Source organism: Cyprinus carpio, chromosome A9 (genome assembly GCF_018340385.1).
Source record: "Cyprinus carpio isolate SPL01 chromosome A9, ASM1834038v1, whole genome shotgun sequence".
Classification (NCBI taxonomy): domain Eukaryota; kingdom Metazoa; phylum Chordata; class Actinopteri; order Cypriniformes; family Cyprinidae; genus Cyprinus; species Cyprinus carpio.
The window spans coordinates 20,747,332-20,760,384 of record NC_056580.1 but is presented as its reverse complement, the minus strand read 5'-3'; the positions used below and the strand labels follow the sequence as shown (position 1 = coordinate 20,760,384).

The 13,053-nt window shown below is 35.5% G+C and overlaps 1 protein-coding gene across 1 annotated transcript in view; it reads right to left on the bottom strand.

Moving 5' to 3' along the window:
• The window catches only part of LOC109095779 (low-density lipoprotein receptor-related protein 1B-like), a 281,776-nt gene that overhangs the window by 88,493 nt on the left and 180,230 nt on the right, over positions 1–13,053 (bottom strand). Inside the window, exons 23-31 of the mRNA XM_042764066.1 lie at positions 12,329–12,574; positions 11,072–11,269; positions 9,165–9,369; positions 6,402–6,566; positions 5,780–6,024; positions 1,682–1,813; positions 1,330–1,557; positions 587–761; positions 343–437 (exon numbers count right to left, since the gene is read on the bottom strand). Coding sequence (XP_042620000.1) covers positions 343–437; positions 587–761; positions 1,330–1,557; positions 1,682–1,813; positions 5,780–6,024; positions 6,402–6,566; positions 9,165–9,369; positions 11,072–11,269; positions 12,329–12,574 — 1,689 coding nt within the window. The remainder of the gene's footprint in view (positions 1–342; positions 438–586; positions 762–1,329; positions 1,558–1,681; positions 1,814–5,779; positions 6,025–6,401; positions 6,567–9,164; positions 9,370–11,071; positions 11,270–12,328; positions 12,575–13,053) is intronic.

Below are 13,053 nucleotides of genomic sequence, written 5' to 3'. Positions count from 1 at the left end.
AAGTGAGACATGCAAAATGTACAGAGCAGGGGGCCCCCAGGACTGGAATTGAGAACCACTGCATTAGTGGACCAGAAAGAATAATATGAACTTTTTCCAGAAAACTTCTTGCACAAAACACGGAAATCAAATTATATAAGAGTACAAGTATTCTGTTTCTATAAAAATCAAATATTTAAAAAATAAGACTTAAGTATATCAGTAAAATACAATTCCTCTTGTACTTAAAAGTGTGATTGTTAACTCTGTGATTGTAAGATTGACAAAGGAATCAAAAAGAGAATTTAGACATACTGTACGGTAATAGTGAAACGTTTGCAGATAGCCTGAAATCAGACATACCAACTGGTTCTCTCTGATTCTGATGAAGAACCTTCCTGTTGCTTCCATCCATATTGGCAACATTTATTGTATTGCCATCAGTCCAGTAGATTTTTCTAGACCATGAAACAAAGAAAATTTTAGGAGAAAACTTATGTATCATGAGATCAATTCTCATGGTTTGTATCTAAGATTGACATGACAAAATAAATAAATAAATATCTTGCTTAATCATACATACAATCTCTCCATGTGGGCAGCTTACCCTTTGGCTGGGTGCACAGTCAGACACTTTGGTTTGTCAATCCCATGAATAACTGAGGTTTTTAGAGATCCTTCTAGTCGGGCAACATTGATCTGCGTCTCCTCGTTCTCAGAGCTCAGCCAATACATGTTCCTCGAGAGCCAATCTACTGCCAGCCCACGGCAGTTTTGAATATCTGCATGTACCAGAGATCACATCACAACAAACCTGATGGGTGACTGCAACACTTCTGCACATGCTGTAATAAAATGTCTTGTGTGCATAGGCACATGATCGGCATGCTGATCAGTTTGAGAAGGTTTATAAAAATACACCATGCTTTCTAACAGCACTTAAGAAAATCTACTTCAGTCTTCATCTCGCACTTCTCTTGCTTTTCTTAATGCAGTTCGGAGAAGCAATCCCTGCAGAACTTCACAAACAAGCTCTCCTATCACGTAAGATATTATTTATGTGCTGCCGCACACTCCTTCAACTGTCATTTTTTAATGCAGGCCGCCTGTGAACACAGTCTTCTCGTAATTGAAAAAACAATTTAAGACTGAGTGTGAGCAAAATAAAACAGTATTTCAGCTCAAACCTACAATGTGGCAGCAGAGAGAAAAAAATAGCAACAAAACTTATTAACAGCACAAAAATGTAATAACTGTCACTTAGCTGGTGTTTATTGAGAAAAATTTTACACCCCACAGAATGTGAAAAAAGAAACAAGAAAAACACTTCGACATGGACTCTCGACTCACCTCCAGAAATAACAGTTTGAAGGCCTGTTCCATTGATAAAGGCACGTTTTATTGTTTGAGTCTTAATGTCCGCCCAGTATATCCTTTCCTCAAGAGCATCATAATCCACCACAGTGACATCATCAATGTCAGGAACCGTCAAAGCAGTCATGACGTTCATATAGGGATTATCAATATCCACTCCACGGATCTCCGATCGCCTCACATACACCAGGAACTTCTTCAGGGCTGATGTGCGTGCCAAAACAAAACATATATAAGTCAATACTTCGTCAAGAAAGCTCAAATCGTTCCATACTTTTGTGTGCATGTTTTGTTTGTTGTGTGGGATGTTGCAGAGCTGCATACTCACCCACACAAGAGCGGTTGTTGAGGGAAAGCTTCATGAGATGAGGACATGAACAAGATGCCGTGCGGTTGTAATCAATGAGACAAAGGTGGGAGCAAGGGCCTCTTCCACTGTTTCCCTTGCACGGGTTTGAGGCTGAAAAACCCAGGGTGACACGTATTTAAATCAGGGTAAGAAAACACACCAAGGCAAAAATCAATATCACTATATACTATATATTGTTTAAGGAAAGCGGCTCTTAAAAGGAGCCAGGAACAACAGCTGTGAAACAGCGAAACAAACAAACAAACAAAACCTTACTGTACAGTGAAACTGAGAGAATAAGAGTGAGAGTTTAGATGTCTGCATTTAATGAGGGCAACATACAAATGGGTGCAAAATAAAAGAGTGCAATACCACTAAGAAAACATTCATTTTAACTTCAGGATAAAGGGAAGAGCTGAGGTTGAATGAACAGTGCTGACAGCTCATGTTTTCTGCCCACAGTGATCCTCTTGAAACCAGAGCACATTTAGACCTTTTGTACGACTCTTTGTAGAGAGACAACTATATTTCAAGAGAAGGTAATGTTGTGCAGACAGATAATGGCCTAAAGGCCACTGGTGCGAATAGTCAATTAACCATCAGATCTTTCTCAGATTGCTCTGTTGGTAAAGATCTTGCTTGAAAAGACCTACTCAAAAGGGCAGCTGGGATGAGGATGAGCAAGATTGCTGTCATCATATAGTATCATCATCTTGTTTGTGATAGACTGCAATTTACATTTAAGGCTGGTACGCCTTTAAAAAAAAAAAAACCTGTAAATGTCTTTACTGTCACTTTTGATAAATTGAATGTATCCTTGCTGAAGAAAAATATTAATATATTTAAAAAGACACACATAAAAAAATTAAACAAATCTTACTGACCCAAACATTTGAACAGCAGTTTACACTATCTGACATATTTTGTCAGAACATATTTATTTATATTGTGCTGCAATTTTTTTCTGCCATTACACAAGACTACCGCCTGCTGTCAAATGACTTTAACCCTTCCACAAACCCAGAGCAACTACTTGCAATTAACTCCACAAGCAGTTGCATCTTGTAAATAATTGATCCAGTGGGAGTTTGAATATAGGCCCGTTATTTCTTTGGGATGCTGAACCCATTTAACTTATGTAGCAAGCATATTTTTTGCAAGTGAGAATAACAAATAATTTCAAGTGACTAAATTATAGGCTAGAATCCCATAGAATTAATTATACATTCTGCTGGTCTGCGGGGGAAAAATGGCTGTTTGAATAAATACTGTATAAACAGTGCGAGTGCACTTGACTCATGATAGAAACACTTGATTTGGATGTACTGATTTTTCATAGTCATAAATCAGCCACAGATTTCATAAATCTCCACAATTATCTGACTTTTACTTAACATTACTATATGTAAAGCAGGTGCGGAGTATAATTTGTATTTTCACTGCTTCACTTTTGTACGAATAGGGAAGGATACACCCTGTCTGCAAACTCCAATAGTAATTTTGAAGTGGTTTGCCTGTCAGCAATGTGCTGGAAAAGTGCTTACAACACTGCAGACCACACAGTCACTAAATATAGGAGCCCTCCAAACTCCTGAAACTCAACCATCAGTCCTTTTACCACACATAATGCATTTACAATGTGCTGGCTAATGGCTGTAGCCTTAGCCCCATTTGGCTAGTTAGCGTAGCCCCTTCTCACTCCCTACGGACCCTTCAAGGTTCGCCACTCTTCTGCCAGAACCGTAGGGGCCAAACATAAACACAATTGCCATGGACTGTAAGGGGCCAGGGCCCAGATTTAGGACACCTTAAATAGCCAGACCTTCCCACGGGCTCTTTAAAACTGGATTAGCCATACTTATTGGCTTCTCTGGCAATGCTGCACAATTTGTCGACACTTATCGGTGTAAAACAGTCACCCGGCTGCTGCTGTGGCAGGAGACATGAGCTGTTTTGGCTGGGCTCCCTATAGTTTTGGGCTGTTTGAAATGATGCAAATCAGATTTTTTTCGGCTGATGAGTACTTGCAGAAGGCTACATTTCTGGACAGCTGGACACCTGGCACACTTGGCAATTACAATAACTTCTGTTAACACGTTTTACAAATCACAAAATTAATATTTTATAAACCAGAGATGAGTAAGAGTAAAAATGGCTCATGTAAGAGTTATGTCATAATTACAGAAAATTTAGTGTTTTTCATTTTAATAAATTAATTTTAATATATTTTAAAATGTAATATATTCTTGTGAAAGCAAAGCTGAATTGTCAGCACCCATTACTTTAGTCTTCAGTGTCACATGATCCTTAAGAAATCATTCTAATATGCTGATTTGATGCTCAAGAAACATTTCTTCTTAATTTATAATACAATATTTTTGTGGAAACTATGATATATATATATATTAATTCGGTAAGGAATAAAAATTGTAGAAAACAACAAATAATTTAATTGCATATAATTAAATTATATTTAAAAATGAAATATAAATTAATTTTAAATTATTTAACATGTCCTTGCAGAAAAAAATAAACATTTATTGAAAGTAATAAATAATAAAAAAATAAAATAGAATTTAACTAACCCTGTAGTGTATGTTTCTTTCTCAGAACATGTAAATTAATACAATGATGTAATTGCAACAACCTCTGCTAATATCCAATTGTTAGAACTTTAGAAATGAGTAAAAGTAATGGAAAACAGATCATGTAAGCATTAAATCATAATAACAGAAAATTTATCATCTGTGAAAATCAATAAATACAAACAAATTTACATTTGAACAAAACTCAAATAAATTATACATAAAGACAATAACGTTTTTAAAATCATAATATCTGTGTCTATTAATAAGAAAATGCCAATAAAAGTAAACTCTGTATTTTTTTTATTATTATTATTATTATTTTCCTTTAAAGACGGAGGTGGTTACTGTCTGTTTAACAGAAGATAATCTGCTGCCATTGCTGGCTACAAAGCCCTGTGTGACACTGTACCATGAAACAATTAAAATTAATTTGGTTTGAGGAAGGAGCACATCTTGAGTCCACGTCAGGCCTGCTTACGCTCTGCATGACCCCCTTTTTCAATTATTCTGCTGCTCTCAAACAGAGCCGTTTGGGCTTCCAGATTGGCAGAAGAAATGAATGATCAGCGGGATTCGGCTCAGATGAATCCTCGCCCCACGGAGCATGCAGGAATATTTCTCTCTGACTCCTAGACTAAAACCGAACATAGGCGGATTATATTTATTTATATTTTTTCAATAAAGTGCAGCTAAGCACGTTAGGTCAACATAAAAACTGATAAGCTTGCTGTATGTGGTTTGCATGTAGAATGAGCTTGTGGGGTACAAATGCTAACAGGAAACAGGAGTGTCAAATAAGAGGTTTAAACACTCTAACAGAACATTTGGATAATCAGCATCAGTAAGGGTGAGATTTTTTAGTAAAGATCTTCTCTCCGGATTTCATGCCTAGACAGACACCTCCAGCAATTATATTCAAGAAAACTGTGATGCTTGTTATACATATTATAACCAGAAGTTGTTGTCACTATGGCAACAAGGTTGTGTTAGTTTAGTTAGTTCAAGCAAATCACTTGTGTATGACTGTATTTATTCTTTGATTTTAAGGGATTTTATCATTCTTTTTTGTGACACTGCTGTCCACAGCACAGTACTTTTTGACATGTTTATTGAATACACAATCGTCTAAAACAATTGTATTCACTGAAATTGTATTATTTAAATAATTATCATTTAAATAACTCAGGAATAACAGCAGCATGTGAAACCCTGTTTTAAGGCATCACAGGCATTCTTCCAATGAGAACATATCCTTGTATGTATCCTTCACAGAGAAAGCAATTCACATTGAGAGTTTTGGTGAAAAATAAGCCCAAAATGGGGGACAAACAAAGAAAAATATAGATGATAAAAACTAGCATATTTAAAAATCTTAAACCAATTTAATAAATAAAGCACTATTATATTTTGTTGATATTAAATCAGTAAAACTAAAGTAATTATGTTGAATTATATGGAATTTACAGCATTTAGATAATTACAGACCCACCTTGAGGTTGTCTGCTTGGATGGTATATCTCCAGATCAAATGGCTGGGCGCTTGTCTTTTGGATGACCGTTACATTGTGGCCTGTCCATTTATTCGCTCTGGCTAAAGTGTTGGTCCTCCAGTCTGTCCAGTATACACCACCTCCAAAGAGAGACACAGCAAACGGGTGTGACAGGTACTCATGGCCCCTGAGGATCTCGATGACCCCCGTGCCATCATACAGGGCTGAATATATTGCATCTGAGCTAAAGGGAAAAAGAGAAACATGAGGTGTGAACGGCACTCTACGCCCATATCAAAACGATGTTATAGTGTTGACAACTTCCTGTGGAGTCAAGCACTTTTTTTTCTGTTGTGAAAGTACAGCATAAGAAAAAAATGTATAATCATTTTGTTCATTCCTTTTGGATGAAATGTATAAAATGTATAAATACAGTTTAAAAAATCATATATATATATATATATATATATATATATATATATATATATATATATATATATATATATATATATATATATATATATATATATATATATATATATATTTTTAAGTTTTATGCAAAAACACCTATACTTAAAGTCAATGCTTCTTGTAGACTAAACCATTTTTATTTTCCCCTACCGAGCATCTGTCCACACTATTCTCCTTTCCTGATGGTCTAGCGTGAGTCCATTAGGCCAGGCTCCAATCTCCATGTCCTTGTACACAACATGTCTCCCACTTCCACTCATTGACGTCGCCTCAATCCGAGGAAAAGTGGCATCCCAGTCAGTCCAGAAAAGGATGCTACATACAGAATAAAAATGATTAGAAACTGTACATCTTCTCATAAGCCCATCAGTGTGAACATTTTAAGTCAAAATAGTATTCTTATAAATAAAATACCAATAAACACATCTTAAAAACACTCTAAAATACTTATTTTACCGTTATTTTTACTATTTGCTTATGAACTATTAAGACATAGATCTCTGCAGCAGCTTTAAAACAATACGTATTGTATAGTGCTATGCAAATAAACATGGAAAGTATATAGCGCAGGGAGCTGACTCAGAATAAAGTTACCTGCTAGAATAGAATTCATTTTCATTGAGCGATGCTGTTGGTCACAGAACTTAGAGCGGGCACAAACCTGTGAAACTGCTGCATTTGCGCAATAGTGGAGTGTGTGTATGAGAGCTGTGTGTGCAGGGCTGCATCCTATGCTGCCCTAGAGAACAGTGCCACTTTACATCATAAAAAGAAGCTTTAAAAGTCTACATTTAAAAGAGTAGATGAATTTCAAACTATTATTTTTATATGCATACTGTTAGGTTCACTGGAAACTGTCTGCCAGTGAAGTCAATGTCAAAAATGAGTGTTAATTTTTAACTGATGTCACGGTTCTCTGGGGTGATATGAAAACAAAGGGCACATTCTAATGTGGGTATTACGGGGATTATAAAATGCTAAATACTTGCATCAAGCTCATATGCTAATGAAATATGTGATCATGTTCCTGCATCAGGCATCAAAAACAATTAAATTGTCAGCCAAATGTTTGAGGCGGATGGAAGGTAAGCATACAAAAAGGCTTCACGTGAATTTTGCTACAAGGATGTAGCCCTCTTTTCAGAAGGCCAATTAATTGGCCAGTGGCATACAGCTATTAAACCAGGCTTTCAATGAATAAAAGAGCTGTTAATTACAAAGACAGCTAATCCCTTCAGAACTACAATACATTTTGAACACACCTCTCTATGACACAGCTGTATGGGGCATTTTTAGAGTAACTAGGTAATGAATTTGGTGCTTTTTAATATGTGCCATGCTGCTGAGTGTGAAATCAGTCCCTTTTCCCTAATTATTTGTTTCAGCTTTCAGTGAAATAATTTATAGTATGCCATCCAACTGAGCTTCGATATGAGCTCTAGTTGGACTGCAGAGATGCCATATTTCTCCTCTAAGTGTTGCTCATAGGGTTTGGCAAAAAAATTCCAGCTGCATAAAACAGGCAAACATAAGCCACAATTAGGGCTACAACAGCAAAATCTATAAGGACTTATAATGAAAAGAATTTAATTATATATTATTTGTGCCTGTGTGCTGTTGCATTGTAAACTGCCATCAATAACATCACTGTACTATAATGTACTATAAAATACATTTAGAAAAAAAATAAAATACAAAGCAAGAAGTCTTAAGAACTTGCTCTGTCGGTTGCTTTGACAGATTGTGAGGATTTTTCTTCAGCATTAATTTTTACTGTTAAACTTTTAAATGTAAATGCTGCAAATTAAAATTTTGCTAAACAGACTGTCCTAATACAGCGAGTTACCATTAAACCTTGATACAAAAATAGAGAAAATACTTATATCAGCACCTAATTCAGAATAAAATTTATTTATATAATATTATATACAAAATTTTCAATTACATTTCATTTTACATTAGAATTTGGGGAGATTTTATGATACTTTGCAATATTTATAAACAAAAAATTATGAGATTTTTTTCCATTACATTTTTTCCCTATTTTTTTTAGTATTTTCCATTAATTTCCTACATCGTCCATTTTTGACAGTGAAGGTACCAAGTATTACTTTTTATTTTTCAGCTCTTTAATGTATCTGAATCTTGTCCATGATTTTTGTAAGTTCATATAGCTAATGCAACAAATTCACCAAAAGTCATCTCATTTCGAAAATGATTTTTTATTTTTTATTTTTTTTTTAAGTCAAAAGTGACTCGAGAGGCCCAGATAATTGACATTTGAATCATGAACATAACAAAATAGGTTATATTTTTACATTTTATTTTATAGCCTTCAGTTGGCAACATGTGGAATAAAATGTTCAATAAATATGTAATTAAGTAATTAAAATAAATGCAATTAATGTAATAAAAAACATATTATTAATGTCAAATTAAAGTGTCATTTTATTTGACTACCAATATATCTACAGTCCTAGCCAAAAGCCTATTTTTGTTAATTTACAATGTGTATAAGCATTATTTTCTGAGCTCAGGCTTTCATATTTAAGACTGTCTTTTTCCCACCAAGCCTCCATGAGAAATGTAGAGCTGAGCAAGAAAAGAGCACAGCTGAGAGTAAGAAGACAAAAAAAGAAACAGAACACAACAAATAAACAGCAAGATGCAGCACGTTATTCTAGAACTATCATTAGTTATAGATGACAAACAAGTCCCCTGAAATATGATTGCTCTGTTATGTACCCAAGATAGTCTCTGTGAGGACAAATTATCACAAAAAAGAAATGAAACTTGTTTTTCACTGTTTGCGTTTGCTGCTGTGAACGTTGCTGAAGGGACTGTGATAAAGAAAAGCAGAGTAAGAGGAAAGAAATTAGGCTGTGGTAAATTTTGTATGAGACTAATACACACCCCTGTCCCGGGTCTACAGCCAGCGCTCGCGGGTGCTCCATGCCACCGGCAATCAAAGTTGTTCTCATTTCGCCATTCAGCTTGGCCACCTCAATCTGATCCAGGTTGCTGTCTATCCAGTAAAGATTTCCTGCAATCCAATCCACTGCGAGTCCCTCTGGGGTGGCCAAACCATGCTGAATCACAACCTCGACCCCGGTCACACCTACAAAATAAACCACTCACGCTAGCTCAGCACAGCAAAGCATTCTGGTCATTTTGAACTTTCTTTAAAAGTGTTCAGCTCTTCAAAAAGCTACTCCATGCTGAAAAGATCAGCTTCAACCAGAATGCATTATTATGCTGCTAGTCATGTTGTTCACCAGCAAATGATGCAGGTCTTTCTGATGAAATTGGCAAAAGGAGGCTTGATACTGTAGTTAAGCTAGCTAAAGGGATAGTTCACATACAAACTACTTCTATAACTATAAAAAAAAAAAAATTCAGCAACAAAAATAAAGCTGACATAAAATTTAACTTCCAGTAAACTACACGTTATAATAATACTAATACTACTACTAATAATAATAATAATAATTTCAGCTACCTGAAGTTAAAACTACAAAAAACCTTAAATAATAATTACTCAAAAGAAAAAATAAATAAATGTAAAATTATATATATATATATATATATATATATATATATATATATATATATATATATATATATATATATATATATATATATATATATATATATATATATTAATACAAATATAAAAAATTAAGTGACATAAAATGAAACTGAAATTAAAATGAAACCTGAAAATATACAAATAAATAATACTACAATACTAATAATACTAATATAACACTAATATAACACTGGTTCCAAACCTGTATGACTTTCTCTCTTCTGTGGAACAAAATATAAGGTATTTCGAAAAATGTCTCAGTAGCCGGGTTTCCATCTAAAGTTGCGAATTTAACTTATGCGCAAAATTGGAACATCGCACAAACCATTTGCGACCAAGCACCGTTTCCATCCAACGAGTCAAAGAGAACAAAATCATCACTTCCTGATAAACTGCCACTATACATCAGTAAGAAAAGTAGGAGAAGCTACTGAATATAATATTTTCATATATAATAAATTACTTGCACCTCAGAAAAACCACCTCAAGCGAGCGTAAAAACTTTTTTGCGAATTAAAGCATTTTTATTCGAAATTCAGTGTTTCCATCACTCGATACTGATGCGATACTTCAAAATGTGCATAAAAGCAGGGTAATGGAAACCCAGCTAGTGCCTTTTTTTGTTCATACAATAAAAGTCAACTATTCTTCTAAAAAAAAAATAATAAAAAAAATATATATATTTCGGCCTGAACTATCCCTTTAAGAAGCCTGGTATGGACACCAGAATATCAACAGCAGGTGATCAGCATTCAATCGCAACATTTGCTGGTCTTTTCAACAGAGTTTCTGAAAATAACTCTGAAGAAGAAAACACTGGCATTAAAGGAAATAAAGTTTTCCCTCAGCAGTAAACAAGATTTTTTTCAGCTATCTATAATCCAGCTGTTTGCAATTATTCTCCGCTGTGGAGGGCTTTATGAAATGCTAACAAAATGAGAGAGCAGTGGCTGCACTGGGGGCCTTTTCCTCTGAGAGAAAGACTCAGATGTATGCTTAATACAGCTTCAAAATAGTCTTCAAAATAATTCAAGGGTATTCATCAGCTCCTTCAGAGGTTTTCTGTGTAATTCAAAGAGCCACTGTACACACAGTGCATTCTGTATTGCCTTACTATTCAGGGGACATGACCTACGTGTTAGGAATGGGGAAACAGAATATCTACTCAAACTAAAGCTTGGGTTAAACAAAGGGCGAGTGGGAATGGGACATCAAATTGGGTGTTCATTACCTCCATTCTCTGAGAGCTTTCCCCGATAGATCTTATCCTCCACCACGTCGGTCCAGTAAAGCAAACTGCGGTTGAAGTGGAAGTCGAGAGCGATGGTGTTCCGCAGGCCGGGCACGAGTAGGCTGTAGTCACGTTTATGAAGGTCGATTCGTCTGATCTCATGCCGGATAGAGAAGATAACAAAAGCCTCAAAGGGATCTGGAGAAGAAACAAACTGATGATTAGCACCCCACACCTGTGCATTAGAGTTTACAAGAGCATTGCGCTTTGTGTTGAGGTTCCAGTCATGCACATTTTTCTGTGCACAACCACTAATTAGTCTTTCATCTGATGTTTTTATCAAAAAGATTTACAGGGACACTTATCTTAGAGAAACCATAGTAAAAGACACTTGAGTCATCTTTTAAAATGCATGCACGCACACACAAACACACACAAACATCAACCCCCATTAATTAGATCAAAATACAAGTTCCATCTAGAACAAAGTCATCCAGGTATATATAAAGTATAAAAAGGTATTATATAATTACAATAATAATAATAATAATAATAATAATAATATATATATATATATATATATATATATATATATATATATATATATATATATATATATATATATATCTTAATATAATTAATTTGGCAGTCCAGCTCTATATCTACTAGGCAACAATCCCAGACCAAAAAAAAAAAACACTGGATAAAACCTGCTGAGAGCTACAGTATAAATGTGGCTGTCTGCAATAACAAAAACTTACTCTCAAGAGCAATATACGTCACTAAATCCATAAAATACCACACAGATGCTTGTTGTCATATTCTGACTAATGACCCAAATTCAGATTGCCTGAGACAATTTAAAAGCTTTTGGCAGGCATGCTGCTCTAAAGACATTAGCTTCTCAATGGGAAGCTCCTGTCTACGTATCCCACTGTCATTGCATTACTGTTGCTCTTATTGCTGTGGACCGATCCACTGTGGACAAACAGAAAAGCACAGTGAAGTTATTTCACTGAGAATCACAAACTAGTCTCGAAAAATACTTGTACTACTAAGTCAAATATCAGTCTGTTACACCCAAAAACAACACATTTTGGGTAAACTATTCCTTTAAATACCAACTTTCCACTTTTTTTTCTTTCTTTTTGACCACTAGATCATTAAATTATTATTTTTGCTGCATGCACGCACGGACGCACACACACAGTATACAGTATACGGTATTTCAGATGTAAGTTTGAGGTATTTAAATACCTGTGCTGTGGCAATTCTCTCCATCTGGATCAAGTCTCCAGCCAGGATAACAGGAGCACTTGACAGTGGTCTTATGCTGTTCGCATATCTGACTGCATTTCAGGTGAGCAGAGCAGTAGTCCACTGTCTCGCATGTTCGGTTGTCAGAGCCAAGATGGAGTCCGGTGGGACATGAACACACCACCCCTTTGCTGGGGATCACTGAACACTGGTGACTGCAGCCCCCATTACCTTGCAAACATTTCTCTGGAAAAGACAAGAACAGCATGAGTGAGGACAAAAACAGAATCAATATGAAAGGCTGGTGATATGGAGCCATGTTTGCTGGCATATGAGATTCAAGGTACGAACTGAAACAGAAAAGCCCCAGATGAACAAAGACAGATGGTTTGGATTGAATATTTGCACAAGGCTAAAAGCTTATCGCTCTTTGCCTCAAAAGTTTTGGTGTCTTTCTTGACTAGACCATTATGCCCTTACTCTGACCTAATCAACAATACCAGCCAGGTGTGTCACAATAATAAAAAAAATTGTGTAAAGAATTACTTTATTCATGAGGCAGATTCAATGAGAAATCACAGGTCTGAATTATGACCAACTTCAGCCACTGCGCAGACGAAACAAACTCATTCAAGGTGGAAAATGGCTTTTTTAGAAGTTTAAGAGAAATTAAAACTGGGTCTCTGATACATCACGTCTTTTAAGAACGGTTCAGACAAACTATG